Genomic DNA, 26,730 nt, shown 5'->3' with positions numbered 1-26,730 from the left:
TTTTCGAGGAGAGGACGTCGGCAGAAGCTGCGGTGAGTCAGAGGCGACCCGCCTTATGCTCAGGACTGACACGAGCTGAGACACAAACAAACCCTCCATTATATGATAAACACATTTAATGCAGAGCTGCCACAGAGATTCACACGAGACCGGCACGAGTTAAGAAGAGGACACGGAGGAGACACGGAGGAGACACGGAGGAGACACGGAGGAGACACGGAGAGGAGCAGAAGGAGAACATGAGGTGCGTGTGATGGGCAGCGCGCTCGTCTCACACAAACGGAATTAGCGGCGGAATCAGGAGCATGGCCCCGCTCTGAGACACTGGACTGGTCGGTTTACGCGGGGACACCCGGTGCTCGTTAATCGTCCAGGATATGTGCGTGTGCGCGTGAGTGCTGTGGTAAAAACCGGTTTTTGATGCACGAGAAAGTGACGTCCTGCCCCCCGCCTTCCCGCCCTTTGCCACGAGCCTGAGCCCGACACTAAGAAGCAACCAACTGTTTTATGCATGCGCCACGCGCACAGCATCGTTACACGCCGTGGTGCCGTGGACCAAATCCTGGAGTGTCTGTCTCTACAGCCTGAGTGTGACTTGTCCAAATCTCGCGGGAAAAGCGTGGAAATTAAACGGTGAATCTTAACGAGAGGAGGGACTCAGATTAAGCCCAACCGGAGCCGCCTTTATGAAGATGCTGATGTGTGACCGCGGCGTCCAGATGCTCGTGACGACGGTGGGCGCGTTCGCCGCCTTCAGCCTCATGACCATCGCGGTGGGGACGGACTACTGGCTGTACTCGCGAGGGGTCTGCCGCGTGAAGAGCAGCGGCGACAACGACACCAGCCGCAAGAACGAGGAGGTGATGACGCACTCCGGCCTCTGGCGAACCTGCTGTCTGGAAGGTACGTGCTCCGTCTGACTGACTGCTCTGAGCCGCGTCTCACCCTCCAGAGCCGGCCCAGTGCGCGCTCTGGAGGGGCTCTGCTCAGGCTCTGCTCTCGTGCCTAATTACACCACATATTCCGGGATGTGCGCCCTTTCCGTCACTGAGCTGTGCCAAAAATGTCCCCGGTTCTATGACACACTGATGACAAAGCAATTTAGGAGAATTAGTGAGTCTCATATTGACTCAACACTGAGAATAACCCCAAAAATCCAGTGAAAACCTTCCGTGTGTCTGTTGGCGGCGTGTTAAAGGTTCATACAGTGGGTTTGGTTCATAAAATGTTTGAAGTTTTTTCAAACACAGGTGCTGCAGGTGTCGTCCCGTGGTGACAGTGAATATCTATCAATAAATCAGACAGTTATGGAAAATACTGAATGATACTCTTCATATTGGAACATGTTTTGACCCATGTTTATTTGAAGTTTATTACATTTTTCAGCTTTTATGTTTCACTGTTTGTTTACGCTCTAATCTGAACACTCCACATCTTTCTTTGACACAAATACTACACAGAGGAGAGGTTCACTCTTATATCGTCCATGTGTGCGCCATACCTCACCTAAGGCCCATAGTTGTTGTCATTTCCTGGGTTGAGTCGCTCTGGAGTTAAATAGATACTATAGCCCACAGTAAACACTTATACATCTTCACGTTTTTGTACATTACAGCCTTAAATATTCCATTTTGGTGACGGTAGCTGAAGTTATTTAAGACAACATAATGCACTGATGTAACAATTTTCAGAAAACAACACAGTTAAAGGTGCAATATGTGACTTTTCTAGTGGAGCATCAGCCAACTGCTTGTTTCCATGGAGACGTTTTTGCTTCCCGGAAATGTTCTGAGTTATTCTTTTCTATTATTTTCAAAAAACAGGTATTTTTTATCAGTGAAAAATACTTACACAACCTCACCTCTGTAAAGATCCAGTGTGTGAGAATGTGGGAAATTCTCGGCAAAGCGTTAACATCTCCATGGATACAAGCGACAGACGGACGCTCCAATGGGAAAGTTACACAGTGCACCTTTACACAACCATGTTTCAGTCATTTTCTATGCACAGATCTGCATTAGCATCATGTTAAAATAGTGAAATTCGTACAGTAAAAGTGTGTTATACTCATTATTTTAAGGTGTAAATGATAAAATACCAGGCTAAAGCTGTTGATTGTGTGTTGTGTAACATTAGGGGAGGCTGGCAGTATCCCATGATGCCTCTGTGCTCTGTCTTTGCTCTGTTGTCCCGTGTTGTGTAGCTCCAGGTAATGTTAAAACAGACTGGAGTGGAAACCAGGTGGGGCTAGTTTTATTTGCAGTCAGCTGAACGAGTGACATATTTACACAGCTGTTGTAGCGCTGAGAGGTTAGTGCTACATTATTCTTACGTTTTCTTTTGTTTTTTACTGTATTCTTGTCATAATCTGCGAGTTTATGTCGTTTTTGTTCATTAAAGCAGCTCGGATAACGCACATTTTTTACATTTACTCTCCTGTGGCCTTATTTTACATCACAAATCTTTCTTTTTTTTCCATTTGCTGAGTAGTTAAATTGTCATACAGTCTATTTTCTGCATTCATATCAGGCTCACCTCTCCACAGATCTGACCTGTAACGTGGGTAAGGTGTTATTAAAGGTGAACTGTGTAACCATAGTGATGTGTTGCTTTACTCTGGAATGTTCCAACAAATGAGATTAAACCATTGGTCCAGTTATAATTGGTAAAAACGTCTTGAAAATCATGTGTTTTCTCACTGTGAGGAGGGTCCTTTTCCACAGATCTGACCTGTAACTTGGCCTAGTGGCTTCCCCTGTTGATACCATACAGCGGAGCATTCAGTGGATACACAAATTGCCAGAAAAGTTACAAAATGCACCTTTAAATATCTTACGGACATTGTCATACAGTCTATTTTCTGCATTTTTTATCAGGCTCACCTCTCCACAGATCTGACCTGTAACGTGGGTAAGGTGTTATTAAAGGTGAACTGCGTAACCTTTCTGGAAGAGGGTCCGTCACCTGCTTGTCTCCATAGCGACGTGTTGGTTTACTCTGGAATGTTCCAACCAATGAGATTAAACCATTGGTCCAGTTATAATTGGTAAAAACGTCTTGAAAACCATGTGTTTTCTCATTGTGAGGAGGGTCGCTTCTCCACAGATCTGACCTGTAACGTGGCCTAGCGTCATCACCTGCTTGCATAAGTTTAATACCATACAGTGGAGCCTTCAGCGGATACACAAATTGCCAGAAAAGTTACAAAATGCAGCTTTAAATATCTTAATCAGACATTGTCATACAGTCTATTTTCTGCATTCTTATCAGGCTCACCTCTCCACAGATCTGACTTGTAACGTGGCCATATTTTGTGAATGGTCAGACGCCGTAGTACTGCACTCGCCACATCTACAAGAAAAATTGGGTGAATTAGTGGCATTAGATTCAAAGTCTGCGAAAGGGTCAAACTGGAGCGAGGCCAAGAGAGAAGAGTAAATATTTAATAGATCATTTAAACTGAGTAATGTGTACTTTATATTCAGTACTAAGTCATAGGTACAGCGTGTATTTGAGCGTGTAGTACTGCTGTCTGCGTTGGCGTAGTACACGTGCCGACATTGGACGTGATAGTATGACCTTTGTGGCGTGTCAATTCACATAGAAATCAGAGGGTTGTGGTCCGCAGCACGAAGCAGCCCCCGTCAAGAAAATATACAAGTACAAATACACAAATACACAAATACACAAATACATGTGTGTGGTTGTGTAACGCGGGTCAGAGGCTGCGCTGATCGGCTCAGAATAAATGAAGCAAGAAAAGACCAGATTGTTCACAGAGTTTAATGTGTTTATATAAATGAATCTTCTGTTTTTGAATGTTTCTTGTGCTTAATGAAAAACACTAAACACAAACTGCACAATATTAAAACTGTTCATATATCACTCTATATATATGACATTATATATATATGACTCTATATATGACTCTATATATGACATTGTATATATATGACTCTATATATATGACATTATATATATATGACTCTATATATGACATTATATATATATGACTCTATATATATGACATTATATATATATGACTCTATATATGACACTATATACATGCAATTATTTATATGACTCTATATATGACATTATATATATATATATATATATATATATATATATATATATATATATATATATATATATATATATATATATGGCACTCTATATATGACACTATATACATGATATTATTTATATGACTCTATAAATGACATTATATATATGACTCTATATATGACATTATATATATATATATATATATATATATATATATATATATATATATATATATATATATATATATATATATATATATAGCTCTATATATGGCACTATATATGACATTATATTTATATGACTCTATATGACACTATATATGACACTATATACATGAAATTATTTATATGACTCTATATATATGACATTATATATATATGACTCTATTTATGGCACTATATATATATGACATTATATATGACACTATATATGACTCTATATATATGACACTATATACATGATACTATATATATGACTATATATATGATACTATATATATATGACACTGTATATATGACACTATATACAGTATATGACATTATATAAAGGTTTACTCGTTTACATCATTTTTCAGTATTAGTTCCTTCAACATTGTGCGTTTGTGTGTGTAGTGTGTTCCTTGGACGTTGTGTGTGTGTGTGTATGTGTGTGTGCGTGTGGGGGTGTGTGGGGGTGTGTGTGTTCCTTGGACGTTGTGTGTGTGTGTGTATGTGTGTGTGCGTGTGGGGGTGTGTGGGGGTGTGTGTGTTCCTTGGACGTTGTGTGTGTGTGTGTATGTGTGTGTGCGTGTGGGGGTGTGTGGGGGTGTGTGTGTTCCTTGGACGTTGTGCGTGTGTGTGTGCGTGTGTGTGTTCCTTGGACGTTGTGCGTGGGGGTGTGCGTGTGTGTGTGGGGGGGGTGCGTGTGCGTGTGGGGGTGTGTGTGTGTGCATGTGTGTGTAGTGTGTGTAGTGTGTATTCACTTAGATTCTTAGTACATAAAATTGTTCAGATCAAGTGTTGTCAAAACAGTTTTAATGTATCTTCTCTGTTGTGTCGTCCTGTTTGTGTCACAACAGTTTTGCCTGGAATGTTCCACAGTATGACATTAAACTTATCTCCACGGAGACAAGTCAGATCTGTGGAAAGGTGCCTCCACTCACAGTAAGAATACACATTTTTAAAGACAATCAAAACAGAACACTCAACAGATAAAGAACAGTCCAGGCTTTTCAGGAGGTGGACGCTCAACCTGAAAAGTTTCATAGTGCAGCTTTAGTTATAGTTTTTTGTTTTTTGTTTTTATGAAAGTTTTAAGCTTGACAGATTCTTTGTTAACGTGGACGTAAACACTTCGTAATTTGAAATGTGGATATCTGTTAGCAGTGATGGAACATAACAAAGTAAAGTAGTAGTAAGTGGTAAAGTGTATTTTTAGGTATCTGTACTTTACTTTAAAATGTATACTTTTTACTTTTACTTCATCACATCTGACGGTAGTATCTGTACTTTCTGCTCCACTACATTTTGAACTGGACTGAAAAGCTAAAGCATTTTTCATTATTGTTCGAGACCTGCTGGAAAAGTGAACCCATTCATAATTTGAGCAAAACAAATACACAAATACACAAATAAAATCAATAAAATTCATCCTTCACTTCCTGTTAGTCCAGCGAGAGTCGTCTTTTATCCTCAGACCCTCCTCTTTCTCTCTCTTTCTCTTTCATCCCACTTTAAAATCCTCAACTATTTCTTATATTTATTTCAGTTCTTTTCATTTCACTAGCTCAAATGCTAACACTGAAGCTAACCGGAAGCTACATGCTAACCACCGCTGCCACATTTGTACTTGATGTATTTGACCTCCACCTTCACGTGACTTTGACGTATAAAAACTCGTCATTTGTCTTTCCTGATTAAAAAAACGCCACATTGCCGTTAGCGTCGCCGCGCAGCCGGACATGACCGTTGCATTGTGGGGCAGAGGAGGCGATTACGGGCCCAGATGGTGCAGGTACACGGCTGTATTCAACGCAGCCTCTTCCATTTCCACACTTGTAATTGAATACACTTTTTTTTTTCTGTGAGAGCGTTTGTGCCGTCGAACAAAGTCACAGCAATGTCACGGCAAAAACAACACGCACGCCGCTACGTTTTATGTCTGAAATCACAATTTAGGGATTTTTTTTTTCATGTTATAAAGTAAAATTTGTCTTGAAGGTTGTGGATATTTTGTAAAAGGAGGTCTTAGGGTCAAAATGAGACTGTTTGTGCTGTTTGCGTCTAATTATGAAGCGATTTTAATATCAATCAAGAAAAAAACTGCGCTCTGGTTTCTTCAAGTTGTGAAAAGCGTTAGAAATTGTAATAAATAACTTTAGAAGACTGCAAACTCTATAAAATAAACTTATTTTTTCATGTTTTTAAGATAATGTGTGAATAAAAAGCTAACTCACCGACTGCCACTCGCTTTAAACTCCGCGACGGTTTTTGTTTCACGTTTGTAGATCTAATAATTACAGAAATATTAAATAAACAGAATAAGAAAGACATTAAAATCACACAAATTCAAACATAAACAATCACAAATAATCAAGAAATTTACTTTAAAACACAAGAAAAAAGCAATAAAGTGCAGAATAAAACACATTCAGTCGTTGTAAAAGCAGCTCGTAGAGTCAAAAATAATACAGCCTCCTCCCTGCATGTGATTATTAAACATTTTAGGGTCCAAAAAACAGGAAGTGTGCTGTTAGCATGGTAGTTACTGTATTACAGTGATGCCAAAACTTCACTGTGGCCTCTGAAATGTGTGAAAAGTGATTATAAACTCATAGATGTGATGTAAAAGAGAGGAATGACTTTGGAGCACTGCAATTAACATGAGCTACTTCTTTTTTTCACTTTTTTAAGACAGACAAAAATCAGATAAAATGAATTTAATCACCAAACTAGGACAAATTCACAATGATCTCTCTATATATTTTGTCTACAGATTGATATAAGTCTGTTCATCATGTCTTCCGTTGCATTTTAAGCCCAGTCAGACGTAATCGTGCAGTCAGATCTGAGTTTTTTTTGTGTGTTTTTTTTTCAGTGACTCATGTAAAACGAAGGAGCTCATTGTTCAACTATGATTTACAAATAAAACTCATTTTATTTCACCTCAGATTAGCCGAGGTGAGTTAATTTCCCTCTGATTTTGCTGAAAACTGTGATGTTTTTCAACCATTTGTGACATTTTTTTCCTTTCTTTATCTTTTTTAACTTTACGCATGCCCTTATTTGCATTTATAATACCTATAATTCTACTTTTTTTTATATTATTATTATTATTATTCAGTGTTTTATGTTGCACTTTATCACTGAAGAAAGTTACTAGTTTGTGAGTTGTGTTCACTGAAGCAATAAAAGTCTGATTCTGATTTTGATTTATTATTCCTGATACGGATGGACCACGCTTGTCCCTGATTGGCTAATCCACCTGTCAATCATAGCCATTTGAAAACATGAAGACGCACGCTCAAATCTTCATAAACTATTAAAAAAGTGCTTGTTCTGGGTCTCAAACAAGGGTGAAACTATTATTAAATTGCATCGACGCACTGACAGTTTCCTTTGCGTTCAATACATTTCGTTTTTGTACAATTCTCCCAAAAAACATCCCACAAAAATGAGCCACGCCTCCCGGTCCAAGTCACCCGTTTCTAATAACAACACGAGATCACGTCCTCCGCTCTCTGCCCTAAAACGCCCTTTCTCATTTTCGTTTTTGCATTTTCTACGTGTGGTCCCGTCCGCCGTTTGTAATCAACATTTGCGTCGATATTTCAGACTCTGCGCGGTGAAGATAACGCCGCGTAATCGGCACGACGCATGAATGAACCCGCCCGCCCGGGTTCCACGTGTCTGGATGGTTATTGTGCTCGGAGACAGCGGAGAGGAGGGGGGAGTGATGGATGAGATGTGCTTGGCCCGTGTTCCAGGTGAATCTCCGGGGAGCGTTTGACCACACGGTTGGGGATCTGAATGATAGGAGAATAATATAGAGAGAGGCAGGGCGGCGGTGGCACGGCGAGGGAGGACGGGGGCACGCGGGGTGAGGAGTAAATGACAGGCCGGTCGCGGTGCGGGGAGATATAAGCATTAATTAAAGATGTGGGGGTTTTTTTGCGATGTGTTTTTGTGCATCAAGGGAGAAGGAGGAAGGGGAGGAGGGCGATGTGAAGCTGGGATGAAGCGGGTGGCGAGGTGAGGTGAGGATGGCGTGGAAATGGAGGCGGTATTAGCACGAAAGACGAGTGTACGGCCTAAAAAAAGGTCATGTTCAGGTCAGTGACTCAAGTTTAAGTTAGCAACACTAGAGTTTTTTATGTAGGTTTATCAGAAAAGTGTAGATATAAGCAGTGTTGGGAAGTAACTGAACACATGTACAGAAAATACATACTCCAAATACTAATATTACCGGTGCAGTTACTCTTTCATTTGGTGGTTTTCAGAGTCAAAAGAAAACAGTATGATATTTGATCTTGTAAGTTAAACTGCACAGTATTAGTTATAAAAACAAAACAAAAAACAGTGCTCTTCTGGGGAGTTTGTGTGTAATATTTCCTCCTCTAATCAGTACATCAAATATAAATGTAGAACAAATAGTGACACGAACGTAAAACTTTTATTGTTAATCCCATGTTGTATTTTTTTTACAAGTGTTAGGACCGAGCTCAACGAGGTAAAAATTGTGAAACTAAAGTTATAATTTATTTAAAAGGAATGTTAAAGTAAAAACTAAAGAAAAAAAAGAGGTTTTTCAATGTGTAACTTAAATACAGCTAACAAAACAAAAGTACTAAAATGACAAACGAGTCTCAGAATTAACCCAAGATCTATGAGTGTCACAATTTCAAAGTCCAAGTTACAAGAATCACACAGAACAAAAGTAGTGTGCTTTTCCTGCCAGAACTGAGAGGGGGCGGGTCCAGGTGTGTCCAGGCTCTAGGGCGTCGCACCGACCCGCAGACAGGGCCCGGGAGCCAATCAGGTGCCAGCTTGTGATCAAACGCTCCAGTCGCACGAGAGGTCTGTCCATTCAAAGCTTGCACCAGGAAACAGGGATCAGCTGCAGGGACTTGATGTTTACGTGAGTAGGAGGAACTGGAAGTTAATATGAAATTATATAGGACCTATTGTTTATTATGGGATGGTTATGTTAAAGCTCAGAACCTCCAGAATTCACTCACTGAGCTGCAATGGCTGCACTAGCACTGATTAACGATGTGCTGGGGTTTAGGTAGTGACTGTTCAGACCAGAGAGAAGCATTTTAGGCATTTTTATCAGCATTGAAATTGGCGACCCAAATGTAAGGCTTATTCTGCTTCAAGATGAATAATAATTTTGAACCAAAACACCAAATAAATGCGACGTCATGGTCATTGTTTTAGTAATTAACAAACGACGGTAGATCAGTCGGTGAGTCGTTAGCGGGGTGTTTGCCGTGGGACAGGGGTAGAGCGAGAGTAGCGGAGTCTGAGACGGGACGGTAGAGAAGAGCAGGGTAGAGTCCGGTTTAGCAGAGTCAAAAAGCGAAAAAAAAAACGTGAACTGAGCTGAGCAGGGAGTACCGCAGAGATACACGGACGATCTGGCGCCGAGTGTCAGGTCCAGGCTCCTCTTATCCTCCCCCAGATGCAGCTGATTGCGGATTAGCTCCAGGTGTGTGTGGGAGGAGCCAAGATGTCCGCCCCAGCTCCAGGTTTGGACAGAGAAGGGAAGGGGAAAAAGAACAAAAAGGGGCAGGACAGACAGGGATCATGACAGAAAAGCTAAAGTTGATTTGAACATGTTTAGCTCATATCTGGAGCCAAAGAAGTAGAATGGTGACGCTGAGGAATTGTACTCCAGATGCCCTTCCTGTCTCCAATAAGTGTGGTGTTTGTCTTACGCTGACATCACTATTACAGCTGAGTTCGACATGCTAATATTGTAAGATGCTAACATAGCGTCGAGTGGATTTTTAGCCGTCCACTGCGTTTAGCGAGTAAATGAGAGCACATCCCCAAAGCGTTCCAAAAATCTATACCCGCGCCGACCGAGCGAGCCTTTTAAAAGCGCTAATACTACTAATGAGTATTTTGAAGTGATAAGAGCGGGACATGTGAAGGACAGACCCGAACGAGCGTTTTGAATGAAAAACACATTTGGCACCAGTCGTTTACGGCGCGATGAGGGTGAGGGCATCTGAGGAAGGAAGGAAGGAAGAAAGGACAGAGTGAGAGAAGCAGAAGAAGAGGGAGAGAAAAGAGGTGCGCACCCAAGCAGAACCTGTCTGCCTGGGTCTCATCAGTCGTCACCGTGGAAACCGCCTCCTCCCAGCATCCTCTGCCTCATCTGGAGGGGTAATAAGGGACGGGAGAGGAGAGGACGGGCACCGGCAGCGAACAGGGACAACGGGACGGTGGACAAACGTGTGGGATTTGGACAGAGGAGGAGTAAGAGGAGGTGTAGCGTAGTGCGGGTGGGAGCTGTGGGTGTGTTAATCGTAGAAGTTGCAGACAGTAAAGACGGTTAGCATCAGTAGCTCAGTTGCTAAAAATATTTGACTACAAAGACATAATTTGATGTTTGTACCTGCTTCACCGTTACATACTGCTGTTACCCACAATATACATAAACGAGTGCGTGATTCATATGATTTTAAGCGACTATAAACATCAAGATTGTTTTCTCAGTACTGTAGATCATAGTATTTTCAGTTCTCCTAATGTTACGCAACTTTATAACATGTCCTTATTTGTATTTATAATAGCTATAGCTCTACTTTTCTATACATATTATTATTATTCAGTGTTTTATGTTGCATTTTATCACCGAAGAAAGTTGCTAGTTTGTGAGCTGTGTTCACTGACAATGGGAATAAAAGTTTTCTGATTCTGATTCTGGGGTTAAAGTAATTGAGATTTTAAGATTAAATTAAAACCCCAGTATGTCATTTTTTGTGTTTTCATAGAAATGTTGTTCCTTTGGCTGTAATATTTCACCGTACAGCATAAAACGTATACACTATGTCCATGGAGAACGCTGCAAAGTATGGTTTTAACTTTGGATTTCCATGCAAACGCGCAAAAAGTTACATACTGTCACTTTAAATATTAAGTTCAGCACTGATTCAAAAGTATTCTAAGACCATATATATATTGTTTTGCTAATATATATCTGTGTATGTTTGGTTTATCTGCTCAATAACATACATTTAAAGGCACAGAATGGCAACTTTACCAAAAAAACAACAAAAAACAAACACTAAAACACCGTAGAAGACTAAATATATACACAATTTTTCACTTTTTTAACTCTACGGTGTAACTCAGCAGTGTTTGGGTTGTATTGTTTTACTTCTGGAGACCCAAACTCGCCCCGTGGAGTCCGGCTAACGTTAGCATATCTCCTGCGAGCCATGTTCCTCGTGCAGTTAAGGGTTATTTAAAGGTAAAATGAGCCCCCCGGATGAGCCCGTATGAACGCGCAGTATTCGTTTGGTGCTGTTTTTGTGCGGTCGGTGTGTTTACTCGGAGTTTGTTGTGTGGGAGGCAGAGTGAGGACACACAGCTGGCGTCACCCGACTGCGTCCCCACTGTCGCTGAGCCATCATTCTGACCTTGTTTAGGGCAATATTTTGGGAAATATGTTTGTAATGCAGGTCTTACTCCATTAATATTGGTGACACGTGGATGAGGTTGTGATGTTAAAGCTGCAATCTGTAACTTTTCTTACAGCGGGTCAGACATTTGCTTGTCGACACGGAGATGTTGTTGCTTTGTCTAGAATGTGCCTTTCGTCGGCTTATGGCGTTGAAATGATCTACTATTATCGTGCAGACAAACAGGTTACACCACTAGGTCAAATTACAGCTCAGATCTGTGGAGAGGCGAGCCCACTCACAGTTAAAATACATGCTTTCAATGTACGTTTTCAGCAATTGAAAAGAAACCTGTAATTTTCAAACTCCAGGCAAAGCAATAACAGCTCCATGGAAACTGAAAGCGGCGAACTACGCTGCTCTCCATCAGAAAAGTTACACAGTGCAGCTTTAAGTGGCTTGGTTTTGTATGCATTTATTCTCTTTTTAATGTGACAACGCCGTTTTCATTTTGCATTTGACTCAACGTGATTCGAAATAATAATTAAAAATATACAAAACACTGTGACAAATTGAAATCACGAGTGTCAATAAATCCGCAAATTTGAAGATTTTCAGTCATTTTGGGGAGTTTGCAGTGATCCAAAGTTAATCCTCACTTTGTTAAATCATTCGTAGCGTCTTAATTATTTACAGTGCAAGTTTATGAGCAACAGTAATGCTAACAACAACTAGCATGCTAACAACCCAACAGCATTATTTCCTGGTTTGTGGACGATGAAAATAGTTTATAATAAAAAGCAGACACAACATAACGGTCTTATTTTGACCTTAAAACCTTTTAAGGCTTTTATAACATATCTGTACTAGAGCAAAACATTTTTACTTTATTAAATGAAAAAAACCTTGTTCGTGTAAAATTCCAGTGTCCTAAGATCGCGCTGAACATCATTACATACATTAAACAATTCTGTCAAACATATAATATTAACATAGTCTTGCATGTTATACGAAGCTATATTAATACTTCCAGACTCAAGTTGCTCTATCCCAGCATGCATTGCGGTGACTGTGTTGCTGTGGCTGCCCTGAGGCTCTCCTGACCTTTATGAAGCAGATAGGTCCTGATATGTGCACGCTCCATTTTGTGTCTATGGCTGTAGCTGGTTAGCATACTCCGCTGAAGGTATTTAGAGAAGAGGCACTTTTAAGAACACACTATTCTATTTGTGGACGTCTTTGCATTGGTATTTTAGTTTTAATCACAAGAAAAATGAGGGGGAAAAGAGCATTTCGCTTTAATGTTGGCTTCATGTGGTTTTCTGGAACTCAGGAAAATGTTTAAAAAGAAACATGAACGGTCAAACAAGAAGGAAAAACAATTTGGGAACTCTGGGTAAAATCCACTGATTTGTCATTTTATATTAAACATTTGAGCTGTTTGAATAAATGTTGTAACATTTAGTCAAGAACAAAAGAAAGAAAGAGAAAAGGGGTAAAAACATATTTGGATTGTAATTTGTGTAGCTGCAGTTGAGAACAATACTTGAATAAAAATTTGATCACAAAAAAATATATATATATATTATTATTATTATTATTATTATTATTATTATTATTATTATTATTGCATCGTATTATTTATATATGTTTATTTTGTATTTATTTTGTCTTTATTGTGTATTTATTATTATTACTATTATTATTATTAAGAATTTTACTAGCAAATTTTTATGTATATGTCCATCAGCATCTGCAGAAATATGTAATTGGATTCTAATTTTAATAGCTGCAGTTGAGAACAATAGAAATGAATAAAAATTTGATAACAAAAAATATAAAAAAAAAAAAACCTTTAAATGACTGGAATCAGTGGTTTTATTATTGGTGATAAAACCCGACCTTCCAAAAAAGCAGATGAATGTGAACAAGTTGTTTCTGTGATATTTCATTGTGAAAACTCAAGGACCACATGAGCAGAGGAGAAGTTGCACAGAGAACGAATGATTTACATGTGACGCCCTCTGCTGGCAAATGTGAGGAATTAACCATGTTGGAATGACAAAAAGCAGCACAGAGGATCAGAAGTTTTATTTTCGTTTTTTTCCTGTTTTTGGATGCTTCTCTAGTATAACTTGAAACTATTTACATGTAAATAAATGCACAGACTTTGAAAACATGGAGGAGTTTATAGCATGTGTGCAGCATTATGTGAAATGTGCGTGAAACAAAACAAAACTCCAAGAATTTTCAAAGCGATTCACACCAAATCGGACCCACAAACCTTAAATTCCTCCATCTTCTTGGTACATTATGTCACTTTCCTGGTGTAGAGTCATGTAATTACTTGTTTGTGATGCACTGTTACTGTATTATCTCCATGAATCCATCCGAAAAGTTAAACAGTTCACCTTTCCATCGGGCATAATCTTCACTCGTCGTCACGAATCCGATGAATCAAGTCGACTCCGGCCGCTCTAAACCACCACATAAATCCGCAGTAGCCTATAGTCTATTTACATACCCTCTCCTCTAACAATACCACCACACTCCTAATAGTTTTAAATCTTCCTTCGTGCTTTGTTCCTCTCCTCTCATCATGATAAACAGTTTGACCCCGGGGTTCCGCACACCCCCTTTACATAATGACTAACTCGGCGCATGCATCTCCATACGTCCTTATTGCGATCATCGTTTTCTGCAAAGAGACAGCGTGATGTCATCTCCCGGCCGCGACCATCCATCACTCACGCTTAAACGGCTAATTCGTCCGTTGATTCGCCCGTGATTTAGATTCTTGAAATAAAAGCGGCGATCTATCTACTCGCTCCGACCAGCGGGCCCACCCTCTGTATCCAGCGAGGGGGGGTTAGCGCTTTGCTATACATCAGGACGGTTCAATACAAATGCGTGGGTTTAAAAGGCGGCAGGTGTAATGAATTTCCCAGGCCGGCAGACAGGGGGCGGCGCGCTGATGGATGGGGCTTTACACCTTGATGCGTTCAACAGGAGCGGCTAATGCTATATGCTAACGGTGACTCCACTGCGGGGGTTTTGGCGTCCGATCGAGGCACTTTGTTTTCGGAGGGAGAAGTATCGTTTTCCATTATGCGCACGGAGAGACGTTAAGAGTCGGGTGTTGCGGCGTTGTCCTCCGCTGAGTTGATCGTTTGTACTGTTGGTGTTGTTTGTTAATCTCGGGGTTTATGAGCGATAATGGCGTCGTGTAAAAACAGAGGATGTAGATAAATGGACAGGGTTTGTTTAGATTAAATAAATATCAAAGTGAAAAAACAGAAAGTTGAGGTGTTGTAGACAAATGGAGCTCAATATTTTTGGTGTTGACTTATATATCTGGTTGTTTTTTGTCAATCTTTATGAGTCGGGTCTGTGGAGAGGCTATTTTTTTCAAGAATAAACAAAAAACAATCAGCAAAAACTTAGCGTAGTGAAATAAATGTTTAGTTTTTGTTTGCTGAAATGTGTTTACAGCTCAGTGACACTATGGGCTTGACATTATAGTGAATAAAAGACTCTTGAAGCAATAGAGACAGAAATGTTTGTTTTTGATGTCTTGATTTTTGCAGTTTTTTTCATTCATCATTTCATGTATCTTTATTTGTACTGGGAGAGCCTAATGAGAATACCAGACTCTGTTTTTCATGAGCATCCTGTTAAAAAAAAAGCAGGGTGAACGACACATTTTGGGTTGACATACATTACATTAACTCTTCTGTTACTTCACATATGAGTCACATATGAGGTCATTAAACTTAACTCTTCTGTGACTTAAAGTGACAGAAGAGTTTAACACATTATAGTTTAGATCAGGGGTGTCAGACTCATTTTCACAAAGGGCCACATCAGTGAAATGGTGTTTCTCAAAGGGCCAGATGTAAATGTAAGACAGTACACATGTAACCAAATGTAATGTAAAATAAATGTGATTTTTTAAATCTTGTTAATTAACCGTTTCTGTATTTAATACTTATTCAAGTTACAAATATTGCATATGAATTTGCATAGATGTGAAAAAATGTCTGTGTAACTGTGTATCTCCTGATAAACTGATATTTTAAGACAGACAAATTTTAATTTATCACGGGTCATATAAAATGTTGTGGCGGGCCACATTTGGCCCACGGGCCTTGAGTTTGACATGTTTGACATGTGGTTTAGATTCAAGATGGACTATGTTAAAGGCTCATGTTTGCTCCTGTCAGCAGCTCTTCAATTGTTCCAAGAGGCACAATTGTTGTTTCTCATTTTGTTTTTACTCAGAAAAAGTGTTGCTCTGTTCACTTAATGAATAGTTTTTGGAAATCATTATTCAAATATGACTTTATTTTGTTCCATCAAAATCATTAAAAAGTAGAACAAATATCCTGATATGTGGACATCATTTTTCTCATAATGTAAAAAGATAATTCTCAATTTCTACACTCACCAGATCCAATCAGCCCAAATAACACAGACAAATTAATAAAGCCTGTGCCACGCAAGATTATATAAAGAAAAACAAACAAAACACATAACTATAAAGGTCTTTTTTAATGCAAACTCTAAATTGTTGGTAGAAAAGTCTTGATTTCTGATGATTCTCCAATGTCCCGTTAGTTAATAGATGCTGCATAATGTTGAAACGAACCACCCACAAACAGCAGATCAATATCTTTTGTTAAGTAGACGATATGCACTTGAGAGATTAAAGTGGGCGGAAACAACAAAATGCTTAATGGTGGGTTGTACCGGGGCTAATCTGCTCTACAGACAATAACATTTTATTTCACTGAATCGTACGAGCTCAGAGGCCGAGATAGACACGATTACATTTATATTTCATTTGACTGACTGCATGTAACCGGTAAAACAGTGCGGAAAATTCATGCCTTATATTGATATAGTTGAAAAAGCACAATATTTTGTCATTTCCAGCAATTTCCCTTACTAATAACACACTGAATAGACTCATTTAATTACCATCTCTGCTCTCATAATGTTATTGCGTAGGTGGAGGAAATTGTAGCTTTAGTTTTTCCTCCCTTTGCAAACATAATTGGCCACGTATTAAGTTAAACGTCTATTAAAATATAGAAATAATGAAGAAAAAGTTGAGTTTTATGCGGCAGAGGCCCGATGAATCAATTTGTGAATGATTCGGGGGGGAGTGTGTGGATAGTGGAAATGCAAATGAGCGATTAGCTTTTTACCATCTTTCACCAACACTTCCTCCGCTCTCATCTCCCCATCCTCTCCCCTCTCCAGCCCCTGTGTGTGTCCTCAGTTGCCCCGTCTATGGCTCTGTATCTGGTGCAGTGTGGTGCTGCTGTATTTGCCTAAATGTTGTAACGTTATTGTCGTATTATGTTGTGTAACTTTATGTAACTTTTCTGTTCCACATATGGCCTTAAACCCCTAAACACATCAGTTTTGCATTCAGAAATACTTTGGAAAAACTGCAGCAAAGCACAAATCTGACCTGGAACTTGACCCGGTGGCGTCACATGCTTCCGGTGAGGGGTTCGCTACCTGCTTGTCTCCGTGGATTAATGTTGCAATGTTCAACTGTTCACATTACTGCCATTTTTATTGCTCCAAAACGTCTTAAAAACATTGATTCTTACTGAGAGCAAGATTATCTCTCCACAGATCTGACCGATATCGTGGCTGCTTGGGCTTTCTGTCTCCGTGAAACCAGAAAAATTACATAGTGCGACTTTAACTTTCCTTTCTGGTTAAATAAAAATAAAATAAAAATGAGCTCGAGAAGGCTTCATTTTAAAGTTTGTCGGTCAGTCTGCTACAGTTATGTCAATCTATTCATCAATTACATGTATTGAATGTGTTTTATAGGCAAAAATATAGATGAAAAGCACTGAGTGAGTGGGCTTGCCTCTCCACAGATCTATAAATAACTTTAATCTACTGTGGAATATGGAGACAAACAGGTGACACACTCTCCATCCAGTTACATGATGCATCTTTAATCGTTTGTGTTTCTCTGTTTATCACTTCACCACTGTCATCCATCCATCCATGTTCTTCCTCTTATCCGGGGTCACGGGGGCAGCAGTCTCTAAGCAGGGACTCCCAGACTTCCGTCACCCCAGACACTTCCTCCAGCTCCTCCGGTGGGACCCCAAGGCGTTCCCAGGCGTTCCAGAGACATAGCCCCTCCAGCGTGTCCTGGGTCTTCCCCGGGGCCTCCTCCCAGTGGGACATGCCCAGAACACCTCCCCAGGGAGGCGTCCATGAGGCATCCTGAACAGATGCCTCCACTGTAATCTCCAAAGTAAATACAAAATGTTCAATTTCGATAATTCAATTTTATATTCAAATCTAAGAAATGTCAAAATTATTAATAAAGCAGCTCCACCTACACTGAAAAAATTTATTAAACGTTGTTTCCTTTCTCCCCTTCCTTCCTTTCTTTCCTCTTTCTTCTTTTTTCCCCTTTTCTCTTCTTCCTTTTTCCTTTTTCTTTGAATGAATAATTGGACAACCTTCCCCACATCTTTTCTGCCCTTTACTCAAGCTCATACTATTTGTGTGTCTGTGTGTGTGTGTGTGTGTGTGTGTGTTTAATAACTTTAATAAACTGTGGAATATGGAGACAAACAGGTGACACACTCTCCATCCAGTTACACAATGCATCTTTAATCATTTGTGTTGATATCATAAACTACATTACCCAAAATGCATCACCCTCTGTGCTGTTTTCAAACACTACAATCTCCCGTACGCACAGATACGAGCTCTGTGCAGATGTTATGACGGCGTGTGATTGATAGACTCCTTGTATCACTTTAATGAGCTCGCCCGGCGTTGCGTTCACTGACGTCTGTTTTGTTTAGTTTTTTTTTTTTCTTTTTTTAGTAAAAACACATGCGCCGCCGATAGTGCTTTGAAAGTGTGCACCTGCATGTGTGATAAGGCTTTTCATTAGTGTTCCCTTTGTACGGCCCGGAGGCTACAGCACTGTCCCGTATCATCTGTCACGCTCGCTCGGCCCCCTCCTCTTTCTCTCTTTCTTTCCCCCTCTTTTTCTCTCTCCCTCTCTCCACTCGTCTCATATCGTCTGCTCTTGATGTGTTTTCATATCTAAGCAACAGGGACGTGTCGTTGTTCAGTCTTGTGGAGATGGGTTTGGTGCAGTGGGGCCGTGCACGAAAAGTTACAGAGAGAGTGGCACATCGAGAGTCGTTTTGGTGCAATGTGAGAGCGACACAAACGGTAGAAGAAAAAGTGTGATAGAAAAGGTGTAATCCCTCAATCGTCCAGGTCTAATCCAGAGTAAAAGATCAGATTATCCAGGTGAATATGTTTGAAACTTGGGCTGAACTGTTCCTGGATGAATGAGGAATTATATGGACTTGTTTCTAATGTTCATGTTATGTTCATGTTGTGTTCATGTTGTGTTCATGTTGTGTTCGTGTTGTGTTCGTGTTGTGTTCATGTTGTGTTCATGTTGTGTTATGTTCATGTTGTGTTCATGTTATGTTCATGTTGTGTTCATGTTGTGTTCATGTTATGTTCGTGTTGTGTTCATGTTGTGTTCATGTTGTGTTATGTTCATGTTGTGTTCATGTTGTGTTCATGTTGCGTTCATGTTGTGTTCATGTTATGTTCATGTTGTGTTCATGTTGTGTTCATGTTGTGTTCATGTTATGTTCATGTTGTGTTCATGTTGTGTTATGTTCATGTTGTGTTCATGTTGCGTTCATGTTATGTTCATGTTGTGTTCATGTTATGTTTATGTTGTGTTCATGTTGTGTTCATGTTATGTTCATGTTGTGTTCATGTTGTGTTCATGTTGTGTTCATGTTATGTTCATGTTGTGTTCATGTTGTGTTCATGTTGTGTTCGTGCTGTGTTCTGTGTTCATGTTGCGTTCATGTTGCGTTCATGTTATGTTCATGTTGTGTTCATGTTATGTTCATGTTGTGTTCATGTTATGTTCATGTTGTGTTCATGTTATGTTCATGTTGTGTTCATGTTATGTTCATGTTGTGTTCATGTTGTGTTCACGTGGACCTCGGGATGTTGATTTCCTAGATGAGATATCAGGTTTTGACTTGTTTGCTTCATGAGCTTCCATCATAGAAAACTGGTCATATTTGTAGTTGTCGGCCTTGAACAGTAGCACTCGGTCTTTCTTGCACATATCTGTTGCTCTTATGATGTGGACAACTAGCAGAAAACACCTAAATGTAGAAACATGTAGTCGAAAAGCTCAAATATTTCATTTAAATTGACAGATCAGCTGATTTTGTTGCGTTTTCACAGAGGAGGTGATGTCAGGTGTGTGAGTCAGACAGATGGTTTTGACCCATTTTTCAACTCGAAAGACATTTTCCCAAGTTCCTGCTGACTACATGGATGCAGAATAAAAACTACAGGGTTACTGGCTTTTAAAATATGTTTATGGCAACTGATTTATTTATGTTTTTGACAATTAAAGGCACTTGAAGCTGGGTTGGGGTAGAACGGTCAGTCACTCTGTCACATATGTGGGTTTTTGTCTAGAGACACAACAACAGCATGAGCTTAATTTGAGCTGGGATCAAACCAGTGACAATCAGGTTGGTGGGCAAATAGTCTACCACTTTTGTAGAATCAAAGAAGAATATCACAAAAATGCATTTGTCTGTACAGTATCATGATATCAGCCAACGTTTGTATAGTTTTATTATGTGGAAAACAGCACTTGTGATCTATTTATTATTAGTTCTTTTTGTTATTAAATTTATATCAGGCATTTTGTCAAACCTTAAAACATTTCCAGCTGCAACTTCAAAACAGCTGCAGTGGAGCCAATTAGAAAGATCAACAATTAAAATAACCCATTTTTGTAATTAACAGTCGATTCTGTCTCATATGAAAGTCACAAGGTTCTTTTACTTTTTTACAACGAACAGGTATGACTTGAAAACAACATTTAATAATAGTATTTTTAATTGCAGTGCCGTGATGTTGTGGGTTAAGCGTCTATCCACCAGCTGGAGGGTTACCAGTTCAAACGTGTGTCAGGAATCGCAAATAATTCCGTATAATTAGTTCATTGTTGCTCTGTAATCATATGTGCGCAGTCTTAAAGTTGTAGATTACAGAGCATGTGTTAAACAAGTATAAAGAGTGAATAAAGCCAGACAACGCCGTGTATCAGCGTTGGCTTTAGCTGCAGAGGAGTTAGAAGAATGGGCCCCGGTCTAAACACGACAAATGCTGTGTAATTCTTCTAAGGATGTGTTTGTTCTGGGCAGGTACGTTTCGAGGCGTGTGTAAGAAGATTGATCACTTTCCCGAGGACGCTGATTACGAAGCAGATGCCGCCGAATACCTCCTCCGTAAGTTTACACATTCACTCACTTTATCTCCCGTTCTCCAGTGTCTGCGACTTTATTGTGGGAGCGAGTGGGTGTAAAACGAGAGTGGGTTTGTTCAGTTTGAGTCACGGGGTAATCGGGACTTGTTAAGGTCATAGAAAAGATTGAATTGTTTATGAAATGTGATTACACCAGACATGAAGAAGTAATGCATTCACACAGTTATTATTTAATTTAATACAGTTATTATTTAATTTAATACAGTTATATTCTGGGAGGAAAACAGGACAGATAGAAAATATGCACATGAAATCAATGAAGTTTTTATTTTATATGAGATCCTTTATCCTTTTCAAAGTATTTACACAATTCTAGTTAGATTGGCCAGATTTAAGACTATTTTTATTAGGTATTTATCTTGATTTTTGTTTGCTTTTGTTCATTTCTCTCGTTTGAAAGACCATTATGGGACATTGATCGTTTCTTTTTTCTTGTGCAAATAAATGATTTTGAAAAAGCACAAATAATAATAATAATAATAAGATAAATGATAGATCAGGTATAAAGACAAAAACAGTGATTATTTCAAGTAAATGTTGATGAAAGAAAAGTATTCAGGCTTGTGGAGCAGTAAAAAACAGAGCTGTCGAAAGGAACTGATTAAAATTCATGATTATAGATGCTACAAACTGATGGTAGTAACTGTAGAAAGTTTAAATACAGTAGTTTAGAGGCAAAAATGTGTTATTTTGATTGATTGTGTTCCTCAAAAAGGTAAAGGAAAATGTCAACTGAGACATGTTTTACGTTTACAAGTGAAATATCTACTTTTCACAGTTATTTTATGAGTATTTAATGATCGTAAACACTCATAAAACTGCCGTGGCACAAGTCTGTTATGCATTTAATTAAAAAAAATCCCCCTTCTTACAAATACTTTATAAATGACATGCTTAAAGTCACTTGCCATTTACAGTAAAACTACAGTAGAAGCATTTGTAAAGTACACATTTTCACTGCGGTCTGTTGGTTAGAATAAAGATAAATGAATAAGCTACAAGATCCTGTGTGTAGTGATTAGCATGCGGCGGCGAGAGTGATAAATGAGCGCTAAGGCTTGAATGAGCATCAGAGGAGATCGTAACAGATGCCACATGCGTACGGCACAAAAACAAACACAGGCATAATCACAAAATGACAAAGTGGAACTACAATACTCTTTATTAAATCCAGCGATATCAAAAGAGAAACGCAGGGGTGAAGTAAAGTAAACGTGGTAAGGATGGATGAACCCAAAGAAACACAGAAAATGGATGCAGTCTCCGCTTGACTAAACACAATCCAGCATCCCCAGAGGCAGCCAATCGGGCGACAGGACTCACAGCGGCTCGGCCAATCGGGGGTCAGGACCTAGTGACCGTGTTTTGAAGAGCCTAGAGGTGTGGGGCAGGGGGCTGCGCGATGCGATGTGCCATTGGACGCCGCGCTTGTCTGTCAGTGTAATATATAACGTTTAAACAGTAACATGTCGGGGAATACTCGAGCACGCTTCGCACGACAAGCTGTTTGTAAAGCCGCAATATGGCGTAATATCCTGAGCACATATGTCGTTATGGCAAATGTTTGGGTAACGCCGGGTTTTCATATTCATCGTCTTCTTATCATTATTGTGTTTCGCATATGCACGAGCCCGACTCTCCATCTGCCCACTCGTTTTTTGTCATTTGTGTTTGTTACTTTTATAATTGTTTGGTCTCAAATCTTCTGAACAGCAGCACATGGACACTTTGGTATAATGTGCTTTTGGAAAATAAAAGAAGAGAGTGTAGCTTTTGTTTTTTATTGAATGGGAGATGGTCACATTTTTTATATCTCGCTTTTTACTCACACATTCACACACACATTTATACACCAGTGTGCACAGACAATGAGGGTGAGGGGGGGTTAAGTGTCTTGCCCCAAAACACAACAATAGTGTTCATCTGTGGGAGCTGGAAACGCAACATCAACCTGTGGGTCAGTGGATCTAACCCCTCAACCAGTGATGTTTATATTGAGAGCGGGGATAAAACTGCTAATCTTCTGGTCACTGGGCTCACACTCTACTCACTGTTGTCCTGTTTAATGAGTGTTTTCTTAAATGTAAGTTTAAATTTTCCAATTACGGGACAATACTTTGGTATATTATGGTTTCTTTGCTCTTTTCTATTCCATTTTCTAGTAAAAATGTTTTAGAAATCACATCCTTTAAAAAAAAAAATTGAATCATATGAACATTTTTCAACTCAAATGAACTCAAAGTTGAAAGGAATAAGAAAAGATTGTTCAAAACGTTGCCCAAAATCTTTAGAATTTCTCTCATGAAGTGTCAAAACACAAAATTAAGGACAGACTACACAAATGAGAATAACTGAATCATAGAAGGAGCGATGCGAGAAAAATAAATGTTCAAATCATTTCATTATGGTCAATATAAAACTTTTGTTACTTAGACTTACAGTGGGAAGAAAATGTAGTAAATATAGTTGAATAAACAGAACCAATGACAACCTCAAACTTTCAAAATGACTCTCCCTCCTGTCACTTTTGCCTGGTCTATAATATTTCCTGTGTGTCTTTGTTCCAGGTGCAGTGCGAGCGTCCAGTATCTTCCCCATCATGAGCGTGGGCCTCCTCTTCCTCGGGGGTCTCTGTGTCGCTGCCAGTGAGTTCTACAGGAGCCGACACAACGTCATCCTCAGCGCCGGCATCTTCTTTGTCTCTGCAGGTTTGTGTTTTTGGAGAGAACCAGTGGAATATTTTATCTGGGTTTTATTATCTATTATCAGTATTTTACACATTTTTGTACCTTAACTATATTCAAAGTACTATTAATATTTGACTTAAATGGTTAGACTTGATTGAATATTTGTATTTGTGTTACAACAGTGAAATTTCACTATTTTTGGACAAATAAAGGTTCTTTTATATTATCCTAAGAGGACACAAAGTGAAAATACAGAATGAAAAAAAATAAAATAAAAATAAAAATAAAAATAAAAATAATAATAATAATAATAATAATAAAATGAAATAATAATAATAATAATAATAATAATAATAATAATAAAATAATAAAAATAATAAAAATAATAATAATAAATAATAATAATAATAATAATAATAATAATAATAATACATAAAAATAAGTAAATAAATACAAATGCATTTCAGAGGTGATTGGTGGAGAGGGAAAAGGTAGAAAGTTGTGATTGGATGAGTGACAAGAGGCAGGAAAAGGGAAGGAAGGAAGAAAGTAGGAATTTTTGGAAAGCGGCTAAGTACATCCGACGTGCAGCCCACCGACCACGCACAATAGTGTTCTTCCCTGAAGGAGTACAGTCTTGCGTACAACCACATGACTGCTCGGACCAATCAGAGCGAGAGCAGCTTTATCCTGTCCAGTTATTTTAATAGAACCATCATTTTTGGCTGTGTGTCAGTTCACTTACCTCCTCGTCTCCTTGATTCCTTCCTCCATAATTACCGAGCATCCATTAGAGACAACCTGCCTCTCTCCTCAGTCGGCGAGATTCACAACTGAGGAATGGAGGAGAGGAAGAAACAGAAGTGGGACGCAGCCATAGTTACATTTACACATCAACTTTCTATGATCTGGTCCTACGACTGGAGCGCTCTTGAGAATTGTCCGTTCCGAGTCCATTCACAAACATCTTGCACTCGTCGCCTTTCAATGCGGCGGAAACTCTCCCAAATATTTGAACAGGATGCGCCTCGCTAGCTCTTTAGCTTTCACAGAATAGCCTGCCCGAGGAGAGGGGACTAGAGTGTGCAAATGGACGCAGCCTAATCAATCCTCTGTGAAGTCCCTCGAGGACGCCTAGTGCACTACTATCGCATGGAATCCCCTACACTCGTGTCCTAGCTTTTGACACGTACAAAGACCAGTAATTGCTGTTCACTGGGATGTGTAGGGCCCCATTGGGTTCTGTAGTAAATTCTTGACGCCAAATTGGTAATTATTTCCCTCAATAATGCCGGGTGATTGTGGCTAATTGCAGAGGGCTAATTGACTGTATTGTGAGCACTGTATTTGGGCGTAATGATATAGAGTAGGAGTATAGCAGCTGTGTGCAGGCAGGGACGTCACATTACACTCCTCCTGCTCTGATCGACCATCGCTTAGCTTGGATTGTCTTTCTTTTTATTAATTAAAGCACGACAGAGTTTTCGTCGGGATATTAAAAGCCCTGTACTTGATTCTTTTCCACGTATTTGAGCAAAACTTGTCTCGTCCCAGTCCAAGTATATTGTATAAGCAGCTCTTGAGGTCAAAATACGTCTGTTGTCCGCAGTAAAACAACGCATTTTGTTGTCCAATAATCAGGAAATTGTTGTTAGCTTTTCCACGTGACAGCGAAACTTAGCTCTGGTCTCTGAAAGTGGTGAAAAGTGCTTATAAACTCATTGCGGTGAATAATTAGGATACTCAGAATGCAAGAGGTGATGTAAGTGAGAAGTAACTTTGGGCCACTGCAACTCTTCTAGTTTTTTTTTTTTTTTTTGCGTAGTTTATAAATTTCTGGCAGACTTACATAGTTAATTCCATAGCTATTCTAGCAACTATTAACAGACCCAGAATTTGACTAAGAAAAATAAATTACAACATATTTAAATGAATCTTTAAAGCTGACAGAATAATGTCTTCCTTGTGAATAAGTTGTTTACATTTTGGATGGAATTTTTGCAGTTAATGACGTACGTAGATGTATTCTGTTTCAAAACGCAGCGCTACTTCCTGTATTTTTTTTACTTCTCTTTTCAAAGCAATTATTTACTTTCTATGCACTTTATTATTAACCAAGACATAACGAGCGAGAATATATCAATAACTCATGTTGAAAAATTAAATCAACAACTAATTAACAGTTTATTTGACATTTATTGTGACATTTGGGAGAAAGCATCACAGTCCTAAATCTTTCTGACTATGTTCTTTCTCTGGTTTGTGTAGTTGTATCTGCACATCAGTCTCTTCACACTCAGAATGTTAGAATAAGTTGATGTTTTGGTGATGGGATTGTGTTTTTGCAAGTCTTTCCCAGTTATTTTAAAGTCCAAGCTACCTGTGTGTCATGTGCATTTAGGACCGTTGCCAAAATAACAAATTGTTGAAAACATTGGAGTTCTGTTTTCAATGCCCAAAAGTTCTCAAAATGGTGGTGGTCCTTGTGTAGTGGTGTCATGACAGACTTCAGTATTTGTTCTTCTTTGTCTTTTTTTCCTCAGTCTTTGGGGACAGGTTCAAATATTTATCAAAAAAAAATCACATCAACTCAGGAGGAAGCTTGGAAAATCCTTTAAAGTGTCCTTTCCTCTCGTTCCTTGACATTCCTCAAATGTTCAGGGAGTTTAAAGTTTTCCTGCCTCTTGCATCTGGCCACCACTGGTTCTTTGACTTTGGGCATAACTTGTGTCTTCTTTGCTGGTTTTCTGCCCTTATTTTTTGCGATGTTGATAAATGAGCCGCCATCTTGACTCTACCTGAAGCCTCCTCAGACTTGTTAGGTCGTTTTCTTCGGTGGTTTTGTCTCCTCGGCAGGAATAGTGTGCGTAGACTTCCCTCGGACATTATTTTTAGTCTTAAGTGATGGAGACTGGGCTCTCACTGAAGGTTCCTCAGTCTTCTTATCGGTCTTTCCCTTCAGATCTCTCTGTTTAGAT

The 26,730-nt window shown here is 39.3% G+C and overlaps 1 protein-coding gene across 1 annotated transcript in view; it reads left to right on the top strand.

Moving 5' to 3' along the window:
- Window positions 1-527: 527 nt before the first annotated feature.
- cacng3b (calcium channel, voltage-dependent, gamma subunit 3b) overlaps window positions 528-26,730 on the top strand; it is a 30,696-nt gene continuing 4,493 nt past the window's right edge. Inside the window, exons 1-3 of the mRNA XM_033971069.2 lie at window positions 528-903; window positions 20,944-21,027; window positions 23,633-23,773. Of these exons, the coding sequence (XP_033826960.1) occupies window positions 687-903; window positions 20,944-21,027; window positions 23,633-23,773 (442 nt within the window). The 5' untranslated portion in view covers window positions 528-686. The remainder of the gene's footprint in view (window positions 904-20,943; window positions 21,028-23,632; window positions 23,774-26,730) is intronic.

Source organism: Periophthalmus magnuspinnatus, chromosome 8, assembly GCF_009829125.3.
Source record: "Periophthalmus magnuspinnatus isolate fPerMag1 chromosome 8, fPerMag1.2.pri, whole genome shotgun sequence".
Classification (NCBI taxonomy): domain Eukaryota; kingdom Metazoa; phylum Chordata; class Actinopteri; order Gobiiformes; family Gobiidae; genus Periophthalmus; species Periophthalmus magnuspinnatus.
Note: the sequence above shows the minus strand (reverse complement) of the source record. Positions and strands in the feature narration are given on the sequence as shown.